Source organism: Ammospiza nelsoni, chromosome 9 (assembly GCF_027579445.1).
Source record: "Ammospiza nelsoni isolate bAmmNel1 chromosome 9, bAmmNel1.pri, whole genome shotgun sequence".
NCBI lineage: Eukaryota > Metazoa > Chordata > Aves > Passeriformes > Passerellidae > Ammospiza > Ammospiza nelsoni.
In genome coordinates this window covers 13,392,931-13,419,922 of record NC_080641.1, presented here as the reverse complement: position 1 = coordinate 13,419,922, position 26,992 = coordinate 13,392,931, and the positions used below count along the sequence as shown (strand labels likewise).

The 26,992-nt window shown below is 39.2% G+C and overlaps 1 protein-coding gene across 1 annotated transcript in view; it reads right to left on the bottom strand.

The window, feature by feature from the left end:
* Window positions 1-26,992, bottom strand: part of CDC73 (cell division cycle 73) — a 101,560-nt gene that overhangs the window by 7,359 nt on the left and 67,209 nt on the right. Inside the window, exons 11-14 of the mRNA XM_059478524.1 lie at window positions 12,027-12,084; window positions 9,007-9,042; window positions 8,511-8,598; window positions 48-209 (exon numbers count right to left, since the gene is read on the bottom strand). Of these exons, the coding sequence (XP_059334507.1) occupies window positions 48-209; window positions 8,511-8,598; window positions 9,007-9,042; window positions 12,027-12,084 (344 nt within the window). The remainder of the gene's footprint in view (window positions 1-47; window positions 210-8,510; window positions 8,599-9,006; window positions 9,043-12,026; window positions 12,085-26,992) is intronic.

Genomic DNA, 26,992 nt, shown 5'->3' with positions numbered 1-26,992 from the left:
CTGCACTGTCTGGGGTAGGAAATGTTTTAAAGGAGAAATGTTCTTACCAGTCCTGTGGCATGAGTTTCAGAGGCTGGTCTACGACCCGGTAAGGGACGGTGACGCTGACTGTGGTTCCCCCCGGCTGCATCTGGTCCTTCCTCCTCTGTATTAGAGTCTCATTCTCCCGCTGACAGCCCTGCTTCTTCTTCTCATCTGATGGTACAAACCTTAGGGAATAACAAACCCCTCAGTAGACAAGGGCAATTTACTTGATGGAATCAGCAGGAAAAGTAACAGCTTTATCTGAGCTTGGCATTAGTGACAGCAGCCACTGAAGACACCTCAATTCCAAGTCTCCACCACTACTCATTCAGAACATAAAAAAAATGTAAGAATAGTATTTCAGAAGCCCTCATGACAAAAACACCCACACTAAAAGGTTCTCTGTGCCTCAAAAATACAGCCTGACCTGTTCTTAGACATTTGGGGCCTTACATAATACATTTGCAGATGAGGAAAGGAGCCAGACGACAACCTGCAAACTGACCACAACTCTTCTATTTGGTGACCAAGGGTAACCTGGGTATTAAACCAATTGCTTTCAGGAGCAAATTTTAAGAGCTCATGGAGCCATCAGAATTACTGCCAGTTAGAATTTTCTCAAGAAAGCTAGGATTTGTGTTCCAAAATGGTTTTGAGTGAGGTTTTATTTTTTTGGAGGATGATGATTTTACATTGTAATTATTCATCATGCACTATGATGCATGACACTACAGTTTTTTGGGGTTTTTTTCTTACTAGATTCTGTGATGGAATAAGTGCTTGTAAAGTCCAGATAATGCAACCCTCATGTCATATATTACCTCCATATGACAAAAATAAATGCTAAGATGTGACACAGCTTTCCTTCCTCCAATTAATTACAGATCCTTAATCTTTCAGCCCCCTCACCTTAAAAAACAACTGCAATCCCATTTCAAGGCTCTCCTCTTTATGGTGATAATAAAATACCCAGAACAGGTCTCAAAACTGGCATCATAAACGTGAGAGCAATGTGGGCCTTCTTATTGATAAACCTCAGTGGATTTTGAGATAGAGAAAAAAAGAAAGTTAACAGAGTCCTGCCTTTCACAGAACTGGAAGTGTATCACGGCAAGGGAAGCTGATGTGACCAGCAGCACCTTCCAGGCCAGCACAAGAAGAGAGTTCAGGCCTGTGCTCTGATATTCTATTCAGAACCACCCAGCTGCACTACAGCCCTGTCTGCTCCTGACATTTCATTGCCAAAGCTCCTGATGAAAATAAAACTCTGTATCCCTTAACTGCAGTAGTTAGCAGGAGGATTTGTGGTACCTTTTAAAAGCACAGTATATAGCTGGTAACATTTCTCTTCATTACAGTGCACATAGTGCTTTTGACCAGTTTCCTACATTTTTTGCAGCATTTCTATTTGTTCTCTTCAATTTATTTCTATTTGAATACTAAAAACCAAATTTGAATGTGCGCTTTAACAGGCACACTGTACTTCCTATTGTTGGATAAACAGGAAAAAAGAATACAAGATTAAATATGAAGAAAAGTTCATTATTCAGTCAACTTGAAAACACTTGTTTTCACTAGATATTCAATGAGAAAATGTTGGGGGGGGGGGGGGAGGGCGGGGGAAGAAGAAAAACAAACATTTCGTAAGGCAGCAGGTGAAAATTGTCAACAAACCTCCAAGCAGAACTGTTTTACTTTGCCAATGTAAATTAACAGATTATATCCCCTCTTACTCCTCGTGTTTAACAGCGTTTCAGAAACAAAGTCACAAGCAATTTCTGAAATGTGTATCCAAATGCATTCCATTGATACAACTGCACTGAGAAATTTAAAAAAGCCCAACACCTGCTAATAACTAGGAATGGTGCATTAAAGCTGACTAGAACTGGAAATACAGAGAAAGCATTACAGGTACTAAATGAGCCACTATAAATTAAATTATGCTTGTCTGTCTAGTACAGGTGAAACACCATCATTCTACAGGAAATACAAACAAAAAAGCTGTACAGGACACTGACAGAAAAGTACACATTGGCCACCTAAAATATATTTCTTTAGAAGTTAAGATAATAATTTGCCTAATAGCTGAAGTAATTAGCAAACAGTTAATACTTACATACATTTTATCCATCACAACAGACTGACACATACAATTGCACACTACACAGAGGCATTCAGTTGAGTTCTGCGCTGGAAAAAACCACCCAATGTGACACCAGAATTTAAGTATTTCTCATCAATTTGCTAATTTAAAAACTCCAAAGTGAGGTGCACCTTCATCATGAGCACTCCTAATGGCCTGTCCTGCCAGGGTGTCACAGGCTTTGCTTTACCAACAGTAACTGATAGGAAACTCTGGAACCTAAACTGAGGATTTACTTTGTGGTCCTTCAGCTTTTAAAAAAACTACTAATGAGTTTTGTTAGTAGAAAACTACTAACGAGTTTCTTCTTCTCATCACCCATTAGAACTAAAGGAATCTGGGCTGAAAAGAATGAAGATAAATTTTAAAAAGAATTAGAGAAACAAGCCCTCAAACACCTTTTATCCAACTGGCAGTGTTTATAGGAAAAGCCAGGGTCACTCCAAATGCTGGGCAGCTTGAGAAGAATTTTGTTATCCTCCATCCCCTACGTTAAACAAGAAGAAACTCTTAGAGAATATGTAAATAAAAACCAAACAGCCCTACACACATTACAGTGATAATCAAGCATTCATCTGAACAGGGATCTAAAAGGTCACATTTTAAAATTAATTTGTAAATCTGAAGAAGCAAACACATTTTAAATGGAAACAGGAAAGCAAAGCAGCCCTGCCACATGAGAGTACAGGCAATATTGCTGTGCCACAGAGTAACAACTTCACCACTCTTGAGTCTTCTCACATTTACTGCTTTAAATGTTTCTGTGTTTAAGAATTCATTTCAACACCAGTTTTTTGGCAGTTTCTGCCCATTTCAGCTAGAAACTGTGTTACAGCCATTGAGGCACCATTCACTTGTGCTTCAGTTATGTCCCTTCTAGACAATGGCTTCAGTTGTATTTCCTGGGAAAAAATCTGAATTTTTGAGTGCAATTCTCTAGGCCACAACACAAAGATATCTTGTTAAGGACAAACTATCAACGAGCAGATTCAAATGGCACAGCAGAGAAGGCAAGTGCCACAAAGCAAGCATTGAAGCAAGCACTTACATCCAGATAAACAGAGAGTACAGGAATAAAGGACAGCTTACAGAAAGTTTATGGAATCTGTGCCTGCATTTCCGGGAATCATCGACTCAGTAAGCACAGCAAAAGTCATGTGCTCGAGAACTGAGAATCAATAGAAATTACTGGATGATTATAAATATATTTATGGCCTAGGTCATCACAACCCATAAGCATAAGAAAACTGACTATTAAACACCAAAAATCCCATCTTCTCTTGGAGATTATTTATAATATTACTACATAATACTATAGCCAGTGGCTTAACAAAACATTTGTACTTGACAGCTTTTTAAACATTGGAAATGGGTTCTGAAACCTGAGTGTGCAGGAGCTTACAGTTTCTTGCTGCTTCTCCAGATTACTATTCCCTATTAAAAAAAAAAAATCCATATCTACTTAGAATGCACTTTTATGCCCCTAGTGGGGTAGGAAATTGTTAGCCCTCGCTGTTAATTGCCAAATCATTATCCACATGAAGAATGGTGCACTCTCACTTTGTAAAGGCAGCAGGTCCCTTCCCTAAGGTGGCAGGCAAGCAAGTGAACACCACCAGGTGTGGGAGGTAACTGCTAGGACACCATCCTGAACTGCCTGAGCTACTCCTGCCCTGGCTCTAAACTCACACCCACTGGCAGCAGTGCCTTGGAAACACTTTCACTGAGGTCAGATCAGCACCGTCTGGCCCCCAGCTCAAGCACACTGAAAAATGCATAAAAGGAGAATAAGGCAACTTACCAGCAACTGACATCATGGCAATACACATTTGATTGTGTTTAGAACTGAAGGCTTATTTCTACCACTCTCTCAGCACTTCTGTTAAATTACAGTATCCAAAGCTTTGGACACCTATTTTTGCAAGAGAACAAAGCTTTTTTACACTACATCATGCCTAAATCTATCCCAGATACTTCAGTTGGTATCAAAGCTGGATAAATCTCCAGGGAGTTGCCTGGCCACATATGGTTAAATGTATCACAAGCAAGAGCATCATCATAATAAAAATACATCACCACCATGTAGTCATTCTCATCTGCCTGATGGAATTTCTGCTCACTTTGGCTCCATGTAAAGCAGAAGTCTTGTCTCTGAAAAGCCTGACTCCAGGTATTCTCAAATACTGAGTCACAATTTCACATAGTAACTGTGATACCCAGTGTTACATTCAGATAGTAAGAACAAAAAGTATTATATAAAATATTTTAAAGAAGTGTCACAACATACAGAATACATTGCAGTTCTGATTTTAAATTAAATTTTACCTTTTACTATTTTAGAAACTCTTTATGTTGTACTTGGCTCCTTAGAAATGTAACCTTTCAAAAAAACTTAGCAAGAATATTTGCATATTATTTAGCAGGTGAATTGTATATATTACAATCACATACAGAAATGTCTCCCTTCAAAATCTAATTTGCAACAAATATATTGAATACATATATTAGATACCTTAAACTAGTGCTATGCTTTGGGTTTGTCATATGTATTTCCTTCTACATATGATAGTTTTCCTGCTTTCCATACTCTCTCTACCTTAAAAGAGAGCCTAACATAAGTGATAAAGTAAGATGCTAAGCATCATACAAATGTCAGCCAATTTGGCATGAAAAACTAATATACTACAGAGCTATAAATAGGCTTAGTAAAAATCTTGGTATAATTAATAAATTACTCTCAGTTCTTGGCAATTCAATTTAAGTCCTACCACAGAACTGGATGAAGAATCTCCTGTTTGTTTTACAACCACCAACCTAAAATATCTGACAATTACACTACAAATAATTTTCCTCATATCCAAAGAATGTATTGCAGTCCAGTTCCTTTAAAAAAAAATAATTCAGGATTGCAGAGAAAAAGTATCCTAAAAGATGGATTCCCAGCTATGATTGTAAGTTTTCATCTCTGTTTTTGATCTTTATTTCAGTTGATTTTTTCCCTTATTTTGTTTTAAGAAACATTTAAATGGACAGAATTACAGAAGTTGATTTATGAAACCCAAATTCTCATTCTTTATGACGACACATTTCACGGACTCATAGATATTCATATCCCAGCCACAACAGGGGCATCATCCTCCCAGGCTTCTGCCACATTTCTTCACAGTCTCCCCTACAATGGCTCTTACCCTTCCAGCTCCAAAAATCTCTCCTCCTTCTGCAGTATCGCCAATCCCCTCTGATGGCAAATACAAGCAGGCTGACTATCTCTAGAAATGCAAGAAATGCAAATCTACCTGCATCTTCCTCAGCAAGGGTAACAGAGGGAAGATTCATTTAGGTGTCTTTTCTACCTGGACAATAGTTCTTTATCCCAAAACTTGTGGCAATGAAAAATCTCTGCTCTTCTGTCAAATTTAGCTGCAAGTGGGGAATGAGTTAAACAAGGTGCTGACTTGGAGGCAGAAATTAGCTAAGTCTTCTTTCCTTGGAAAACCATCACATATCTATCAATCACACTCCACATCAAGGCTAGTTCTACATTCTGCATAACTTAACAGCAAAAACAAACCCTGAAGCCATTCCTGAACAAAGTGCTTCCATAAATCTGAATGCAAACAAATACAGGCCAGGTGGCATATTTTCCAGAAGAGTGCTAGACCTGTCATGGCTAAATTAATATTTTACTCTTCTGAATTCTGCTATTGCACTTCTGATTCATTAACATACCTTGCTTCTCCCTTTCTGTTTCACACAGGCTAACTATGCAGTGGCATCCTTTGAACCCTCCCTTTCAGTTGTTCTGGATCATGTTCCTGCACTCTAAATGCGAGCATCCTCCTGGGACAGGCCTTGGCAAGTTGACTGCTGAAAACTCTGACTCCTGGCACAGATGCACTTAGACATGACAGACCAATTGTCCTGGGTTTGCCTTAATTGAATTTTTGGTGAGGAGGGAAAAGGGTCAGCCAGAGAAGTGACTTTCCCCATGACAGACATCACAGCTTCCTTCACAGCTGACAGAAACAGCAGCTAGCTGGCTCTGAGACTGATACACTGCTAAGCCAATTAGAGAAGCTGGACACGCCTCTATAAATCATATTTAAAAATTAAAAAAAAAAACACAGAAAGCTCTTTGTTACTTCCTGCTTTCTAGAGAAGAGAGAAGCCGTCGTGTCCCCCCTCCCCTTCCCCGAGATTTCTGCAGCTGGGAATCCCCGCGGAGAGCCGGGGTGGCCCCAGAACACAGAGAGCCGTGGCCCGAGGCAGGGCCCGCGAGAAATTAACCTTTTCAGTGCTGAAAAATTCAATCTGGGAACAAATATAATCCATGGACGCCAATCTTCTCCCGAAGAACAAAGGAAAGGTGATGGCACGAAGGAGGGGCCAAAGCCCAGAGCAAAGAAGGAGAAGAGATGCTCTAGTTTAGGAGCTGCAAACCTTTTGCAAGCCAAGGCGAGAATATAATGCACCAGACTATTTCCCTGTAACTCATAAAGCATACGGGGAGATGCAGCGTTCATCTGCAGCTCAGAAGAGAACTGGAGTATACAGATGTTGAAAGAAGATGTGATCTGACTTGAACAGAGAAAGTGAACCTTTGCTTTAAGAGACAGAAGAAGAGAACCTTTGCTTCTATATTAGAACAGCTCATCCTTAAAAACTGGCACCCTAAAAGGCAGTGACCCACGGAGGCAGCTGTGAGAAGACTGACAAAGCGTGGGAGGGAGTTCAGAATTGCAGATTTCCTGGCTGGCTGCTGCTCGTGAAAATTAAAACCACAAGAAACTGTTTCCTGTGGCACGGCAGGACAGACTCCTCTCCCTAAGTGAACTGAAGAAAGATTCCTTTTTAGAAGTGGTAAACTGACTCCAAATCCCATGTTTTGTCTCTTTAAGTTGTAGGTGGGAAATAGAAAGAGGCTGGGGGGGAGGAAAGGTGATCTAAAGGCTTATTTTAGTTCTTATAATTCTCCTTTTAATTCTGTTAATAAGGTTTTCTTTACACCCTTTAAAGTTTTGAGCCTGTTTTGTCCCTAAAGTATTTTCTCCTAATCCTTATCTCAACCCCATGAGCTTTATTTTACTTGGTTATTTTCCCCTCCTCTGCTCCAATTACAGCAGAGGAAGTGGAGTAGATGATTTTCATGAGTGCACTGGCATTTGGCCAGCAGGGGCTTCATTCCTTTCTGGGTACACCTGTGCCAGGAAGTCACAAATTATACAGCTGGAAAATCCAGGGCTTTTTTTTTAAAGCCAGGGCTAATTTTTTTCCTAAATATTAAAAACTCACATAAACAACACCCCCGTCAATCCAATTGGATCAGTGGTGTGACAGCTTGCACATTGAACTGCAATGTTAAAAGCCAGCCTGCCCTGAAAGTATTTCAGAAGAGACACTGAGAGCCCAGTACGCTCACTGGACCTTTGATGCCTGTGGCACTAAGACAGAACTGGAACTGTGGATCAGAAAGTACCTGGTATCTCAGAGCACACTTTAAACAATTCTAGGGCAACTCCAGCAGAAGCTGTACCACCACCACAGCCCGGTTTGGATGAAAAGCAGTGAAACAGTATCATGAAAGATGAGTGCTGGAGGTGGCAGAAAGATGATCCCTCCATTTTTTGGATATACTTTCCAAAAAGACTTTCTCACTGTGAAAAGTGAAAAAAACTTTTCTCTGTGAAAAAGACTGTTCCCAAAAATTACCTGATATTTACTGATAGGCAAGTCTAAAACCATGATCTGTTGGACAAGCAGAAAGATTCGTTCACCATAATTAATTAAATCTTGGAATCAGATGTGTGATGTGATAAACAAGTTTTAGTAACTCAATGAAATTTCCCTGGATGCATTTGCATCAATACTTAATGACAATATGTGAACTTCAGAAAAAATTTCTTGTTTGCACAACCAGCTGGGATGCTTGGCTGATACAGCCCACCTGGTCACCTTCTGCTTTACAATAACTGAGGTCCTTTCCCAAAATTATTTCTGAGCTCCAGAAGCTCCCTTGGTCAGCTTCTCTCAGCCTTCTTCCATAGAAGGGTTCACTTGCACATGGCTGCACAGATGTTACATCAAAGAAAAGCACTGCACACATTTCAACTGCAAAAATTTCCTAAATCTGCCCACAGGTCACAGCTGAGCCAAAACTCTGTATTAGGTTTTTGCTTTTTTTCCTACTAGTCAAGAGGAATTAATTTCTTTTATACTCAGGTCTGTAAAACTAGCTTGTCACAAGAGAGTAAATGAACCCTCTTGCTTAATCACTAATGAGGTGTTAGTATAACTTTCTAACTGAAAACAAATTGTTATACAGTTGTTCTAATCAGATACTTACTTCAGATCTTGCAGAAGGTCCTTTGCATTAAGCATTGTTATTAAAGAGGTCGTGGCTGCTGGAATAATGATTATGGGAGTTCGAGATCCTGTAGAGATAATAAAGTTAGACTTTGCCTGGAGGGGTTTTTTTTGTTGTGTTCTGGTTGTTGTTTCCTCCCCTCCCCCTTTTTTTTCATTAAAGGAACTGTACACAACAAAACTCTTGCTTAAAAGGTCCCAATCATGGAAAAATAGTAAAGGAAAACAGTAGTAAAGCTTTTCTGAAGTCAAGGTTTTCATTCACCAAGAAAGCAGATCCCTGTATCACGAGTCTCTCAACATGTGTGGGACCCATATTTAGCACAATGGAATGCTATTATGCTATACAGAATACATGCTATATATTCCATGGCTGGCTTATACTGTTGCTTGTAGTGTCAGGTGGGAAAAAAAAAGAAAATGTGGGCACAATTCACACAAAAATGAAAAGGATCATGTAACTAAAACTGACTCACCTTTTTTCTGGTTTGGAGGGGGTCTTGCTTGAGAAACTGAGGAAAAAAAAACACCGAAAGATACAGCAGAATGACTAGAACATCAATCCAAATGTCATTGCAAAGCATCTGCCTAATTGCAGGAGTGAGTAGGGAAGAGTCACACTACAGTCATTAGACCATTTTTACAGATGGAAGACACTAAGATGAAGAAGGGATTTATAATTTGGGCATGAGTATTCAGAAAACAAACAGTTTTTGACCATCTGAAGCAGGTATTAGGAGAGTTCAGTCAATCTCTCCCAGTTTTACTGAAGGCACTCATCCCCCTCCATCCTCCACAAAAGGCCAGGACACGACACCATGCACAAAAATTCCCAGAAATCATGAAAATGCTGCTTGTAGATCTTCAGTTCAGTCGTTTTTCATTAGTACTTATTATTGCACATGACATCCATGGGGTTTAGCCATCCCAAACATACATACAAGTTCAACAATCAAAACCTGAATTTCAGGCTTACTCAGGTTAATTTTGAATTGCAGCTTGAGTTAAATGAGGTCTTCAGGAGCCAGATCCAGTCAAGCTTGACACTCAAGGGGAAAACCACCCAAGCAACCAAAAAAAGCAAAAGAAAAAGAGAAAAAGAAAAAACCAACCCATCCACAAACAATATTACCCTCAACCACCAAAGAAATCCACCAAATCACTGCTGGACTGGTAGAAACCAAAGAACTGTCCCCCACTTCTCCAGCAAAATGTTTCCCCTTCAGTCTTCCAAGTTGTAACCACCTCAGAAGAGGAGACACTGCATTCCAAAAGTGGAAAAGCCTCTTTGTTTCTTCACTTTGGTGCTATTCCCTGGTTACCAGGTGACCTGCCTGGTTTCCCCAAATGAACATTTCATAGTTCAGTTTTCAGGAGCCCTAATTTCAGGAGAGAAGTGTAGCACTCGGTAATCATCATCATCATCCATGTTTATCCTAATTCAGAAAATGGTGAGTAGTAGAGAGATTGATGCAGACTAACTCAAGTCTCAACTGCTACTATGCATGACAAATTTCATTAATTGACTTCCAATTGCTTAGCACCAACTTGCTCATGTTTATTTATGACCAACTGTTTCAGAAACTTCCTAGAACAGTATAAATATTCACAGCACATACTTGCCATTATTGAAATATTGAGACCATATCCTTAATTATCTTTTCCTGACACTGTCAAATGCACAGATATAATTGGCAACACTATATTGAACTACATGAACTTTACCTACCCAGTGATTTTTTTTTTTCTTTAATTTAGGTATCTCCTTAAAGTAAAAATATTCTTGAAATTATGGGCAGAACCAGCTGCCTTAAGGAGAAAAACATCTAAACAAAAAGGAGGGGGAGAGAGAATAAGCATCTGTAAGAAATTAAATAGCTGTACAAAGACAGGTAAGGAGAAAAGTTGGTAATGCAAAATGGCATCAAGAAATATCATTTAAGAGTGCATCTCAAGCATTTTCCTCAAATCACTACCGTTCAACAGTTTAGCCTAATTTAATTAATGATTCCTATGTGCAAAGCAGCATCCTCCTGCAAATAGCAGGTTTAGTTGCTTTGACTGCTAAGAATAGAACAGCTGAATTCTTAAAATATCCAAATATCAAAATGCAAAAATATCCTAGGACAGGCAGAAAGAGAAACCTCTTCTGACTCCACCTGTCTTCTGTATTCTCTCTCCAATTTCCAATGTAGATGCAAGATAATGGATGGGGCTGGCCTCAGAGCAGGGCACTATCAGTGTCACCTCTGTCATGTACAAAGCCCATGCTGCTGGCAGGAAGTGCCCAGGAAGTCACAGCCAGCAGCAGGGACTGTGACAACTCAGTCACATTTCCTTTCTTGCCACTTCTACCCTTTTCATACTGCTGTCTGTCAACTCCATCTGCATTAGGATGCTTAACGGGGCTAGTGAGATAAGTATGACAGGCAGCATGACCTTTCCAGTTCCAAAATAACCAAACAGAAGAATCTGTGCACAACAGCATTTGGGCATGCTGAGAACATTCAATATTAGAATGGATTTGGGAGAAAGAAGCAGCTTTACAACATTAAGTCTTAGCATTAAATCCAGCAAACAAATCTCAAGGAATTAGCAAAGCACACATTGCAAGCATTTAGAGTCTCAACAAGGATATACAGTATTCCAGCAGTACTTCTAGAAAAAGTATATTCATTTTAACTGGTAGCTTTGCTTCCAAACCTCCAGAATGTCCCCAGAACCTTCACAACATCATCTTGTCCTGAAATAGCACCTTTCACTTGAGACCTTCTTCCACCAAACCACTAAAGTCTCAAAGTATGTAAACCAGGGGCAAATCTGCACATCAGTTTGCAAGAACTGTCCCTCTCATGTACTGGTCTTACATGCTTCTAAAAACTCATCCTAAGGGTTTCTTATTTAAACAAAGTACATTTATCAGCCCACCACTGCATCAAAACTCGAGATTCCATCTGACAGATAAGTGGACTTGGCAGCCAAAATTTACTGAATGGGAATTAAAAACCCAGTTGAGGATTCTGGCCCCGTTACAAATATGTGCTTAAGAAGTGTGAAGAAGTAATGATAACACATTCAGAGAACTACTTATTTCTGACATATTAATCCCAGAAGTAATAATACATCTCATTTTGAGATTAGGTATTCTGTTTGTTTATCCTTGGAGTATTAACCAGCTCTTGTTAGATATTTGAGTGGGAATTTTGTGAAATTTTAACTGCTGACATACCAAGCCCACAACCAAGAGAAGGTCTTGACTTTTTAATTTCAGCAGTGCATCTTTTCAATGGGCTAACTGGGCAAAAAGAGAATGACCCCAAGTCCCATGGTATAACATTAAACAAAAGGCTATGGGGTTTTTCCAATTTATGCACAATTAAAGGCCAAAAATAAATGACCTGTACTTCATTCTTGAGCTTACTAAAGTTCTAAAGAGAGCTCCTTAGAAACTCATGCACATGAGGGACAGAAGCCCACGGGACAGTGGCCACCTTACCTGGTCGTGGCACAGGCTGTGCTGCTGGAGTTTGTGTTTTTCTGGCAGATGCACCTTCCTTTGGAAAGACAGAAAAACAATATGATCAGCTGAGCTTTGTGTCAGGCACACGAGTTTTTAAATAACCACAGAGGTACTGAAAGTATCATGATAATGAGAGCAGTATGTTTCCACTCAAGTGATGGAAGAAAATAGAGAAAATATTCCAAACTCTTTATAGAGCCTTTTTTAGCTTTTGGGAAGACAAACAATCTTGAACTTTTACAGTCTTACATTTTAACCAACCATAAACTTTTTAAAATTTAACTTTAAAATGTTTAATATTTTAATTTTAACTTTAAAAAGTTTAATAAACTTTTACATTCAAATAAACTTTTCCTATTTACAGTATTGTTTCATTTTACCTACTACCACCTTCACCAAGGGTTAGTAATGTAAATATAAGCAAGTGGCTGTAGAAATTTCCAAACAAGATCCCCTCATGCTTTGGATGGAAAACCAGGACCAAGAAATTGCAATTCATTCCTGACTTGAGGAGTTTTAGTGCCCAGAAATAGCACTCTCATGATAATTAGTTCTGCTCATGTCTTATCCAATTACCTTAATGTAACACACAAAAGACCTGCACTACTGTTTATTCTTGTTAGCACCCCAGAGTCAACACAGCACCAAAGAAAACAGTGAGGTCACATGTCTGCTTCCAGAGCAACACAATTCCTGCAAGAAAAATTCTGCTCTCAGTTTCTGCTGTGAAACCTCCCTGAACATAACACATTGCACCAACATGCTAAAAAGCTGCAGCACATTCCAGCCACTTCCATCTATTTGCAGAGCTGACAGGAAAAAACCTTCTTAACATGAAACCACGGATTTTAGCTGAAAATTACTTAAAACATTATGTGAGATATCCTACAAGCATGAGACACTGAGAAAGGTCAGAGATACCACTCAGAGGAAAACCTGTTGGAAAGGACTCCAATAGGCATTATCAGACTTCTATCTCCATGCATAAATAACAGTGTGTTTTGTAATGCAAAATAAAAGAAAGCTCATGAGAGGGCTCACTGCATGATTTAAATAATACTTAGAGGAGCTGCTTTTAAGTTTCCATCATGAAAGTTAAAACTCTTTATCTCATCATCTCTGAAGTACAAATAGAAGCTCCCACAGAAGCCCATAGAAAACACAAATTTACTCAAAGCCTCTCTTCCCTGAGCCTTAGTGAAGCCACCCATGATTAGTTTCAATAAGCTGGAGCTGACATTTGGTGCAGTGAGCAGCTTTTGTAACTTTTACAGGCAGCAACCTCCCATTAATCTTTAGAATAAGGGTTTAATTAACCCTGCACTGCAAATAATGGGTCTATCCCAAATTTTGCTGCATTCTTTTCTGATTATTGAAATACCAACATTTATGTAGGGCAGTTGAGTCAGTACATGTTATTTTAAGACTTACTTTTATAGCAGCAGAGGAAAGGTATTTTTGCCAATGTCCTTTCACAATAATTACTCAGAAAATTATAAAAATGAAAATACTACCACACTCTAGAGGAAGAGCAGCAGGAAAGGCTGACTACCTTTGAGACAAGCCTTGCAACTGAGAAACACCATCTTTCTTTTTACTTCCACTTTCCAAGAGAGCAAAAATAAAACTTTTTTCACCTCTTTCTGTAGAAAGATACCATGTTCTGTGTCAAAAGAATGATTCTGTGCTGCACTAGTCACTCATTTCGAAGAAACCAAGAATTCCCCCATAACACTTCCTTAAATTCACAGTACTTGATGAAATGTAAAGAAAATTATCAAGCTAAAGTAACATCAACTCCTGCAATGCCAAGTTTTTCAAGTTTCTAAATCCAGTTTAGATGCATAAGCAGTACTGTGTGCTGTCCCACACCTTCATTCCTCCTTCCACCCCTCTGGAATCAGCAGTGCAGCTTTGCCGCCTCCTCTGCCACTCACCCAGTGCCTCCCATGGTTCAAACACAGCCTGCAGAGAAGGAGGCACCCAGGAGCTGCTGCAGAGAAACTGGTGAAGGATTATAACCAAACAAGAACCAAAGCCAAACCAGTGGTTTGATGAGCCTAATGAAATAACTGACAAATTATCTTTTTGGGGGTTCTTCACTCTCTTTTGAACTGCCTGCCCTACAGTGATTTATGGGAAACTTAGTGCAGGAGCCTAAAACAAAACAGGAAGGCTTTGAGAAACTGAAACAAAATACATCCCTCCAAATGAAAAACAAAATACAGAAAATAACCACATAAAAATATCTGATTGATAGTAGGAAATAAATTCATTTAAATTAGTAAATACCACTTCCATGCCTATGACCATTCTGTTTGCAAGACCAAATCCTGCAAATCAATAAATTATGGAGGTACAGCTTTTAGATGTATAACTTTGTACCTCAGACTACGATAATCTCAGGAATGAACATCCTTCAGCTCACAGCTCCTGATATTGAGGTATCCTCAAAGCTCAGCTGTCACCTGACTGAAGGTGTACCATCAATCCTCTGGAGGTGATTTACACCCCTTCTCTTTTTACAATTTCCAGTGATCTAACCACTACCTCCTGTTCTGTAAAAGCTGCAGCCAATGCAGCAAAAGAAACTCTGATCAATATTTCACCCCCACATTTCTCAGAAGATTTGTAAGGAGAAATGTCTACACTACTAAGGTGAGGAAATGAACAGAAGTACAGAGCTGTGATGGTTGACAAGACCCGCAAGTGGAGAGGAAAACATGGGGTCAGTAAGGAAGTCATTATCAGGATAATTTTGTTGTTATTTTCCTTCGTCCTGCTAAGTTTGGATTTACAATTATTGCTTTTCCAAAGCATTCAGATAGAGATACAAGCTTTTCCTATGACAACACAGTGATTTCAGCTCTGTTCTTAAGGAGGTATAACCCAGAGAAGTCCATGCCAGGATTTCTCCCAGAGAAAAAAAAGAGTATTCATCTGACAGAGTAACCTCTGAAGCTGCTTCATCCAACCACACAAAGGGGGTGCTGCTGGTGATTTGCTACTCAGAGGCAACTCCTGGTTTGCACACTCTCATTCCCTGTAAAGGCCAGAGTTATTTCTCACTGAGCACACACAAAGGTATTTCAAATCTTCTCATGTGAAATTTATAATCTAAAAGCTCCTTTTAAGTAACCAGCACGCTGCAAATTTGAACTCCAGCTAAGGGAGCTTTTGTTCATGCAGCTGTACCCAAAGCATCACAAGCAGCAGAAATCACTGTTTAGCTATTTAAAGAACATTCATTTCCTCAAAATTTCTGAATACTTAGACAGTTTTGCTCGAAAATGACATACCTAATTCTCATGCATAAGTTGTTTGACACTGTTAAGGAGTATATTATGAATATTCATAAGTTGAAACTAATTTAGTAACAAAACCATGTAATTTGAAAAATACAAATCTTCTTTAAGACAACCACTTACCGTTGTTTTTTAATCAAAAACATATTACTTGGTTTACTTCTGCTAATTTACCATAGAAGGTTATATATAGAGAGTTTACTTATGATTTACATTTTAACCATTCAGAAGCAACACCCTGACACAGAATGTCATCAGCTCCAGACTTGCCTGAGCCTCACTGCCTCATTTCCCTACAGGGCTGGATCTGCTTCTCTGTGGGACTCATTTTAGTGCTTCTGTTCCTTGTCATTTCAGACATTTAAAATATCTCTGCCTAACCATGTTTTTGTGTTTAGTGTATTCCTTTTGTTATTTAGCATTGTTGTATCTAAACACCTAAAAAATACTGGGTTCACAGAGCAATGGATGAGTGGGAAACAGCTCAGTACCTGTGGTTAGTAAAGCCATGGTTGGGTTTAAGTTTCCTGAGAGTGGCTGTTGGGGGGTTGTTTGTTTTCTTTTAGACACCTTTTAAAACCTCTTGGTTTTAAACCTCTCTCTTTAAACCTCTTTGACTTTTCTAAAAATAACAATTTTTAAAAACAGCTATTATGTGCATTAACAAAAAATTACCCATTAACAATATTTACCTGACAGATTTATCAGGACCCAACTATTATTTTCCTATATTTTAGATACTTAGTGGTTTTCTTAGGTCTAAATGAACATTAACATCCATAGTTAGGTTACCTTCATTTCCCAACTGGAATGAAAAATTACCTGAACAGTAACTCCTGCTACACTTTAGAAAATAAACTCCCCTGTTTAAAACCTAATTATTAAAGATATCTTATGGCAGCTTTACAGGTCCAAATGGTGGAAGGAAAAACTATTTCATTGCATATTCCCTTTCCCAACTGGTTTCTCAGTAGAGATCATAAGAGCCTGTAGTATTTTGACCTTTACAAAAACATTAGGAGCAAAGGATAGAGTTTACAATTTGATGCCATCTTGTGGCTTTAATTTGGTAAATTTAATTACTATCTTGTTCCTTAATAATATTTAAATTAGTCACAGAATTTCACCAAAAAATCTGAAAATTACAGAAGCAAAAAGTAACACTGCAAGAAGTGTTAGCAAGTGCTTGCATGTCAAACACAGAGCAGCTTCCAGCCATGAGAGAATTCAGCCAAACACAGCTCTGTTTGTGAAGAGGAACACAGCAAAACTCAAATTCAAAAGAGAGAGAAAAGAAGTGCCTGTGGATGGCAAGCTTGTACAATTATTTTTAAGAACTGCCTTCAATGTATCTATTCAATTTGAGGTACAAGAGACTGTAAAAACCTACTTTAATTACCAGTAACTCTATTATAATTTCCTGACTTAAAGTATTGAACCTTTGAAAATTTTAGTAAAGCCAGCCTGAAGAACTATGAAAAAACCCAAAACAACTGCATAGTTAAAAAGAAGACAACTTTACTATAAATTAAATATTGCATATATCAATGTACGAACAAACAGCCAAACAAAGGGCTGACTTCAAAGCAGGTATCTAAAAATTGGTCCAGATGCCCTACTTGAAGCCTGATAGAAACATCTATTTCATATAAATTGGATTCTGAAAACATAGAGCTTTGTTCAAAAAATTTAAAGCCCATAGAAGCCTTGGAAAAAAATCCAAGCTTTTCAAAGGGTCAAAAATAATCCAACTCAGTGGCTCTGCCTCTGCAGCCTTCCCAGTAATTCTCTAATCTATGTTTGCATCAAGAAAATTCTAGTAATATTTTAACTAGTGTTTCACATCATCTTTTTATTTATACATCAAACTGGTATCATTTATTTTTATATTTATATGCACACACAAATCTGCATGCAGTCCCACAAGACATACTTAAATAATAAATTGCAAGCTTTTAACTGCCTTCCTAATTTTAAACTTTACAGTAAAAAAACAGAATTTATTGTGCAAACATTTCTAATACTATAGTTGCTTTCACTTCCATTGTTTGCAATATTAATGAAAAGGTCATTGCTACTGTTTCTATTGTTTCAACTTTCTTATTTTCTGGAAGGGAGAGTGGGAGTTTAAGGAGAATTGAAGATATTTTTACAGAACAAATTCTAACAGAAGAATAGTTTACCAGTATTTATCAAAGGACTCCTAATACCAGCTACCTAAAGAAAATACCAGCATAGATTCACTTTTTCATACCTGCACAACCAAAACAACTGATGTGGCAAGACAAAGAGGACTGATAAAAAATATATAGAACATGTTTATTTCAAAATACAAAACTCATCATAGAATCATTAAATTTGAAAAGACCTTCAAGCTCATTGAGTCCAACCTTTAGTGTATTATATTAAAATGTGTTTTACTGAAGGTCATGTCTTATCCAGCATAGAAGGCTTCCAATCCTGAAATTCAGTTTCATGCCACAAAACTCAATGTCAATCTTGCAAAGGTAATAGAAGTCTCATTATAGTTTTCCAAATATTGACGTCCATATACCAAATTTGACAAAAGAGGGAAATCAGAATGAGCACAGCACTACAGGGATGGAGAAGGGGGGAAAGGAGAAACCAGAGGAGGGTGGCACAAATAAAACTCTGCTGATTCCACTCTGCTGCTTTGGGACTACTCAAACATTAACACCTGTTGTACCACACCATGCAAATTCAACTTTCACTTGGAAATTTGGTGCTTTATTAATCCATTACAGAACTAAAACTGACAAGTTTATTCAAATTTGGAAACCCTGACATTGTTAAACATGATAAACAGAATTGATGGGTCTCTGCAGGTTAGACCTGGCAATGAGTGTCACTGAATTTAAAAAGATCACTGAAATTTCTTGTTTGTTACGAGGTCAAGAGAAATAAGTTTTAAACATGACTGAATTAACTGGACTGCTTATTGATAACTTAGGAAATACTCTGGTTCTGCAAAGAAAACAAACCAAATCACAACTGAATCTAAAAGAAAATCGTAGTGACTAGTGAGCAGCTAGGAACAAAAGCAAGTAAAAAAGCTGCAGTAATAACAATAATGGAAATCACTGGAGAAGCTTTTGAAAAGAATTAATCAAAGCCACAACTACTGAGATGCTTTAAAACCATTACCCCCAAAGTTAAGCTATCCAACCCCTCTGAAGAGTCCTCTCAGAAGTGTACTAGAGCTCCATCCTTGTACAGAATATCTGTAAAATTAAGAACTTTGTCTTGAATTTACATCAGCCACATAAATTCAAACTGTTGCTATAGAAATAGCAATTTTTGAGCAGAAGAGAGATGTTGGCAGCGAAGATTAAACATGCAAACACTTCCATTTTCCTGGGGATAAGCTGTTTTCATCAAAAACAAGAACTCTTAATCCTGAGAACTCCAGAGGACTTGTTTGTTTGTTTGAAAAATAAAGGCTTGTCTATACCTTCCTATGTTCATTTTAATGATTCATTTCCATGAACTGAGTGAAAAGACAAAGGCAGTTATCACTAAAACGGTATTTTTGCTTAGGCTTCCTTCCCTTCAGGTTAGTTATCTAAGCCAGCCTCACAGTTATTTCTTGGCAGCCAGAGAGGGTTTTGAGAAGCACAGTTTGAGTATTAAGGGATTGTTTCATCTTTCTCTAAATCCAGGTATAAAGTTTCTATCCTACTGGTTTTCTGCATGCCACAATCAGCCCAGGATACACCAGTTCAACAGAACTGGAATTTGCATCTAATTGTGAATTTACTGCAATTGGCTCCTGTTTGAGTCTCTGACTCAGACCTTGACATATTCAGAACTATGTAGTTTCACTACTGCCTCTAAGGGCAGGCACTGGTCACCCACAGGAAGTGGTTTTTATCAGAAATAGCACACAATATGGGGCTCAAGCAATCCATTTGCCCATCAGCACAACTGGCACGCAAATTCCAAACACATAGAGAAGAACTACTGGTTTTGTGTTCAGATTCACCTTTGGAAATGGGATTCAAAGGAACAGCCACAGTTAGACTACAGAAAATGCTGCTCAGTACAGAGCAGCAGGAAGACCACACTTACACCTGCACCCAGTGAGCAAGCAATACAAAAACAGAGGTCTAAGAGACCTCAGAAAGGTTCCTTTGCAACTTCTGGAAAGACTCATGAAATGCTTTGCGTGAGAAGAATATTTTTAAAAGCTCTGCAGGTGCCCAAATGAATACAGATGGACCCTTGACTTCTGTATCAAAATTTATCCCAAAAAAAAAAAAAAAACAACAAAATGAATCAAGACTCAAGTAACTGAATAACTTTGAGGGATGCTGTCAAACATCTCAATGCAACAGAAACTGCTGAGGCTCTTTCCAGCCTTCCCCTGCTTATACTGACTCCCATTGCTACAACACAGGGGATGCTGCATTAGAATTCTAATACATGGGCAGCTCTTGAAAGACCTTGGGTTATTTCATGATTGCTTGTTCAACAAATTATCCAGCACCAGTTGTTCCCAGTTGTACTTCATCCTGATATGATCTTCTCTTTCTATTCACTAAAAACAAGTTTCAATATTATTCTTCTGTACCTCACCAGCTTTAGCAACCCCAGCACTATGCTTATATATTACATTATGTTGCAAGAAAACACAATTATCATGGGTGGTCATGGGCAGAGAGATGAAAGCAATTTTCCAAGTAATGGCCCAGCAAAACTTAAAATATCTGGGGAAAAATCCTGAAACTGAATTCCTGGAGGAGCCAATGTGCAAAGCTGAACAGTAGAGCAATGAACTCCAAGTTGTTTGTGCTGCCTAGAAAAAACACTGCTGAGTTCAAAGATGTGCTTTTCAGGATCAAAAGCTTTAGCTGCAGCTATAACAAATTGTAACAAACAAGCCAAGAGATGAGGGCTTGAGTGATGACAGCAGTGGATGTGAGCATTCAAGGGACTGTAACCACTTGGATATGGAAAGGGCTATTTTGAACTGCCACGGGCCAGAAAAAGGGCAAAAAAATGTCCAAATTGCAGAGTGCCTTGTACTCCAGGCTCCCTCGATGAACAACAGCTCATCTGCTATGCAAATTCAGCTGAAAAGGCAAAGGTACTTTTTTTTTAAATGCCCAAAAGGTGATGATTGCAAGATCTGCTGTAACTGTAATAAGCTGCTGGTAATACTAAACCACACCTTGGCAGTCAGCTGAGTAATACCAGTCATGAAACTTGTGCCATCTCAGATTTTCTTCTCAACTCTTGTATTTTTGACTTTGCGACTTTTACACAAGCGCACCCCAAGAGATTCTTGTGGGATGCCCACAGCAAAGTGATAGAACAGTAGGTATAGGTGAAAAAGGAACAAGTAAGTGTATTACAGAAATTATCTATGTCATTTGCAAACAGAGTAGTGAAACCCCAGCATGACATTGGTTAAAGCCCTTGGATCAACCAACTGTCTTGTTCAGACAGAGCAGATTCACTGTCTTGGCTGCTGGTGATAAAACTATTGACAAGATACTGAGACACAAGAGAGAGATCTGCACAATATGAGACAAGCAAGTTAGAAACAGAGTGGTAATTCTCTGCAAAAACTTCTGAGTTTTAGTCCAGCACAAAAGTGTTAAGATTTCTGGACTTGAACATGCTGCAATTATCCACACCCTGTAATTCCCCTGACAGAGAAAACTGGATATTTTAATCTGCTTACAAGATAACTAGAATTCTGCCTCTGAACATTTGTCCTGCCCCAGCTGTCTCAGTTCACAAGTTCAGTTTCAGTTGCCATATGGGGAAAAAAAAGTTAAAATTAACCAAAGGAACACTACAATTCACAGGCCCTCCAGATCCTATCCAGCTCTTACTCTACAGATTTTATTGCTTTAACTCATTAAAAAAAAAAAAATAAACAGACTGAAAGAAAGAAAATATGTTGTCTGCCATGAAGACAGAGAGTGAATCAAATCAGAATGTAAGCAGAGGTTTTTTTGGAGGACAGGAGTGAGAGGACAATGGGCAAACAGACCTTTTTTTGTTCTGCAACACTGTAGCTAAGCACCCCTGATCATAGTGATACCTTTTGGCAGCAAAAGGTATCACTTCTCCTGGGCAAGAACACAATTTAGTCATTTCCCCTTTCCTCAGATGCTGAACTTGAGCTTTGCATTTACAGCTTGTACAAGTGGAACAGCCCCCTGTGAAATGTCGGTCAATCACTGCACATACTCACAGCACATGCAAGGTTAAAATGCAGGGGAAGAGCAACAAAAGCGTCAAACAAAGCTTTCTGCACCAAATCCACCTCCACCTGGGGGTGCCACTTCTCCCATGCTGCCAGCCCAGACTGTGCTCCCCATCTCCTTTCCCCATGGGCAGCCCAGAACAGTCACAGAATCACAGAATGACTGGGTTGGAAGAGACTTCAAGGTCATCGAGTCCAACCCATGCCCCAGCACCTCAACTAAACCATGGCACTGAGTGCCACATCCAGGCTTTTTGAACACATCCAGGGATGGCGACTCCACCACCTCCCCAGGCAGGCCATTCCAGAACTTTATGACTCTTTCTGTGAAAAACCTTTTCCTACTATCCAACCTATATTTCCCTTGGTGCAGCTTGAGACTGTGTCCTCTGGTTCTGTCAGTGCTGCCTGGAGAAAGAGCCCAACCCCACCTGACTGCAGGCACCTTTCAGGGAGCTGCAGAGAGTGATAAGGTCACGTCTGAGCCTCCTTTTCTCCAGGCTGAACACCCCCAGCCCCCTCAGTCATTCCTCACAGGGTTTGTGCTCCAAGTCCTGTTGCCCTGTTACCCTCACCAGCCTGGCTGCCCTTTCAGAGCAGTTCTTGCTAACAGGCTGATAATGTGTTCACAGAAACTGAGCAATGCTCAGATTTTATCACAAGTAGCTGGAAAATCTGCCCCCAAACAGGAAGTTACTGGTCATGTTGTGAATGAACTTTTTTTCACTAAAAATACTAAATCAGAGACAGCAGCTGTTGTGAACAGAATACTTTACATTTCCAATGGCCAGGCTTGCTATAAGGTGCCTAGGAAAAAGTCTTATTTTGAGAACTCCTATACTACATACACTACACTCTATATACACTACACATTATGACCACAGCTGACATTTGATTGCAATGTTTCATTCTGCCCCATGACTTTACACATTTGCATCAAGTAAAACAAAAGACGCCAACACAACATATCTATTGTTGGATTTAAATGTTTATATTCCGATTTCAACAATATAAAGGCACCCTTGGAATCATTTCCCACATTTTAAGACAGGGCACAGAAGCAATATGGGATTCAAACACAAACCTCAAACCCAGAAAGTTCCTAAGCAGTGTATGAATTGTTCCTCAACCTTAATATTACACTTTAGGAGTTACCTGCAGCTTCCCATAGGTGAGCTTAGATATTTAATATAATAAAACACCACTAAAAAAAAAAAAACCTTGTGCTCTGTGCTCTTCAGTGTCCTCAAGTGGCTTCTCCCACCTAGAGTCAACATCATTAACCTATTTTTCTCAGTACAATATTCTGAAGTCAGCATTTCCAAAATTTGCAGTAATAGCATTCCTCTCACACCAGTCACAGCAGCTCTGACAAAAACTGCCTGCTAGACTACCTTCTCTTTGGCTGCAGGATGCCCAAGTTTCATACGCAGCATCGTAATCAAATACCCCCCATAAAAATGCAAAGGGTTTGGTGCTGTTATGTGCCATTTATCACCCTGCCCTGCAGTTCTGCCTCCAGCTTTCCCTGGGAGATCCATTCCAACACATACTTTTCATTGCAGAACTCTCATTCCACAAGTCTGTTTTTAATTAAAATATTCTTTTATTTACAATTAAGAAGGAGCACTCAAATTAGACCAAAACATTTATTATTCCCCCTTCTTGAAGAAATTCCCACTGAGTGCAACTGGGTAACTACAAAAGGCCTGGAGTTTCCCTCCCTGGGTACAGATGTAAGCAGATGAAAACATTAAAGTATTTTGCAGGTATCACTACTACAGAGCACAAAATCACACTACTGTACATGTCAGCAGAAAGCCAGGCAGCCACCTGAACCCAAAATTCTGTATTTCTTCAATTAAGCCTTTATACTTATCCTATAGATTCCAAAATTAAAGAAAACAAAACCCAACGTAATAATCCCCCAAACACAACATCAAATTAGAGCCTTCTGGTTTATACCCAGAGAACAAAGAGACAACATACATTAAAGTTTCAGTTGTCTCCATTTCAGCATGTCCTAAAAGCCTGGCTCTTTGCCAAAAGCAATACAGCCTATGGACATGGCTGATTTCCTTCCAAAAGAAATCACACAGGGGGACCAAACAACACCATCACAATATTAATCATCACCTAACAAAGGCACCTGGGACCAAGAAGCATCCCAGTCACACATCACAGACTCGTATATTAAGGACAAACAATAGAATAATATATACTGTATTTGCATCACAGCAACAAAGCATCCTACTTGTGTGCTTCTTGAGAAATGGAGATGTTTCAAGAAGTGTCTTCAAGGTTTTTAGTGCCAGCATGGCTTCAGCAGGAGCTGTGTATTATTGCTGTAATACCATACACCAAAGAGATTGTGCAAATGGCTGCTGGTATTGGTAACCTGGAGAAACACATCATTCATACCACCCTGCTGGAGCACACAAAAGCTGATGATGTTACATGGTCATATCAAAAACTAACTGTAGTGGCAATAAATCATGCATTAAGTTAAAATACAGGAAGGCTTCTGGCTGTATCACAAAAGAGGAATTTTTCCATTTGGCCTTCTGCCTCTACTTTCAGCTTCCTTTGGCATTATATCTAAATTCCCCATTATTCTTCTTTCTTTAGTATAGAAGATTAAATTAAGCCCTTCTCAAAGCACTAAGATGACAGCATTCAACTTTAATTTTTTCATTTTAAACACAATCCATACACTAGATAGACTATCTCCAAGCTCCTAGCATTGCATTAGGAGAACTGGTTTATCACAGACTGTTCTCAGCTGTATTTTTGGTAGTGCATAAATGCATCCTCTTAAATAAAGGTCAACTGGCACAATCCCATATAGTGAGGGCCAGCCTATTCAAAGATGAGGATAAGTGCCCTACAAAACCAACAGATTTTACGATCTTCCTGTTACACTGTAAATTATATACAGGCTTCATCCATTGCTGCAAAAAAATAACCCCTGACAAACGGGCAGACTCCAAAATGCATCACAAAACAGGTTCTGAAAGTTTTCAAACGGCTGTGCCCTCTCACTCTGTACCCATATACACACAAATTCATCTTTAGGAACCTCCCACTGTGAACAGCCAGAGGAGATGCAGACTGCCAGTCAGCACTTTCACAGGTGAGGCTCACTACAACCATTATTTCTGCTCCTCACATGTTAGCAACCATCAGTCATCCATGATGATCCTGGGGATTTCACAGTTTATCTGAAGGAAATCTGCCACAAGCAGCAAGACCTCCTCAGCTCTCTTTCAGCCCTCACATCTGTCCTGGTACTCCAAATAGCTGTTTCACCTTTGCAAAGTCTAATGTCAGTCATAAAAAAATAAATAAGTTCTTTTTTTTCCTACAGCAATGTGTTGCAAAGTAAAATCCCCTCAGTCCAGAAAACTGAACACTAAAGTGGCAGGAAATAAAAAATAGTAAACCACTAAGAGGAGACAATGTTTTGGAATATAGTTAGGCTTTCAATGCCAAGATTTCAATGAGAGAAAAAAAAAAACCAACACAAAGTGTAACAAGATTCCTCTGTTATGACACCCTGGAACTTTCTGTACGTGCTTAGGATGGCTTTACCAGTCACAAACAGATTCAATTTCATAGAGACTCATCCAATAACTTCCTTGCCTTAGTCAGGTCGTGCTCCATTTTACAAGAAAAGCACCAAAACAAAACAGCAGCATCACCTTCTGAGCAAGGGCAGCAGAGTAATTTTACATGTAGCTCAACAGGCTGATAATTTGTATACAGACCAGAGACTCACACTTTTCTACTTATTCCTGTGCTTCCAAAAAGACATTTGGAAAATGTAAGAAAAAGCAACTAATCCAGAGTTAATGCCAGACTACATATTTCTTCCTTATTTTGCAGGTTCTGCATTGGCATATTTTTGGGGGAATGAATGTGCACCTATTCTGGAGGAAGAGCAAAAATCCTTATGTCCTCCAACAGACATTTCTGTCACTGACTAGTGCTTAGTTGGAAGAAACATCTGAAGGCACTACCACTCTGAAAGCTGTTTTAAGAAAAACCCCAAGTTACTATCAGCCTCAGATCCCAATCAGTGGGATCGGGTATTTCCAGGCAGCACATTTTCCACTGGAGATGATGGAGATGTCTCAGGTTTCACCCCTTCCTTAGCTCAGGGCAGCTTCTCAGAAGCACTGCTCACCTCCTTCCCAGGCCACAGCCCTGGCACCCAGCACAAGCTGCTGCAGCTCCTGCAGCCACCTCCCAGTGCCTCAGCCCTGCTCTGAGAACAGCAGGAAATTCTGCACAGAGCCATCAGCCACAGGGCACCCAGGGCTGCACCAGCCTGCTCTGAGCAGCCTGCTGCCTCCATTCCCACATGGAGGACACTGCACAAGGCTCAGGAGATGGTGTGCATCATCCTGGGCATACACACAGCCAATTTTACTCTGGCTCTGGTCCCAGCCAACCTGCCAGGGAGAGGAGAACAGGGATTCCAGAGAGCTGCTCTAACCTTTCCTGCTGCACCCAGCATTTCCCACTTTACTGACATATCTCCTTGCTCACTCCCTTCCTCCCGTGCACCTCAGAGAAGTGACATTTCATTACATGGAATAAACAACCTTTTGTCATTAGGCAAACACAGCATACGAGTACAGACTGTGGCACATCGAAAGGAAAAACAGAAAAAGAAAAAACAAAGAAAATGGCAAATGTAAATTTTTCACAGAAGGGAAATCTTTTCCTTATGAAGTGACCTAGATTCTCAAACAAAGGGATTCCCTTTCTGTACTGTATCCAGGCCTTATAAAATAAAGAAGGAATTTTTATTCTATTTATTACTTTGCTTGTTACCTAGAAATACAACAGAAGGGCTTTTGATATCTGGCAAAATAAGGAACACCATGGCAAAACCTAACATGGAGATCCAAAGGTGTGAGGGGAAAAAAAGAAAAAAAAAATCAGGAAAAAAGTGGGTCAGATTTAGTCTCATCCACAGTTCAATATTTTGATATGCAATGTAAACCATAATACTTGCACATTGATAAAACAAGTAAACATTAACCAAAACTTAGAGAAAAAGCATTTGTAGACGTCTGAATGTTTGATTACACAAATTCTCAAGAGGAAAAGACTTCAAAGAGTCTACAATAAGCATCATCCAAGGTCATGAGATTTTGTGGGGTTTTTAAGAGGATGACAGGTTTCTGTATGTTTTTGAGAAGCGGGGTGGGTTTTTTCAGATGACAAATGCTCTCTATGAATTTACTTTAGCAAGACAGATCAACAATAGAACTCTTTGCAGATGCTGATTATGAACTGCAAGATTATATACCTAACAGAAGAATATCATCTTGAATTTGAGGCCAAATTTTATTAATTCAGCATTATTGTATTAAATACAACCAGTTTTT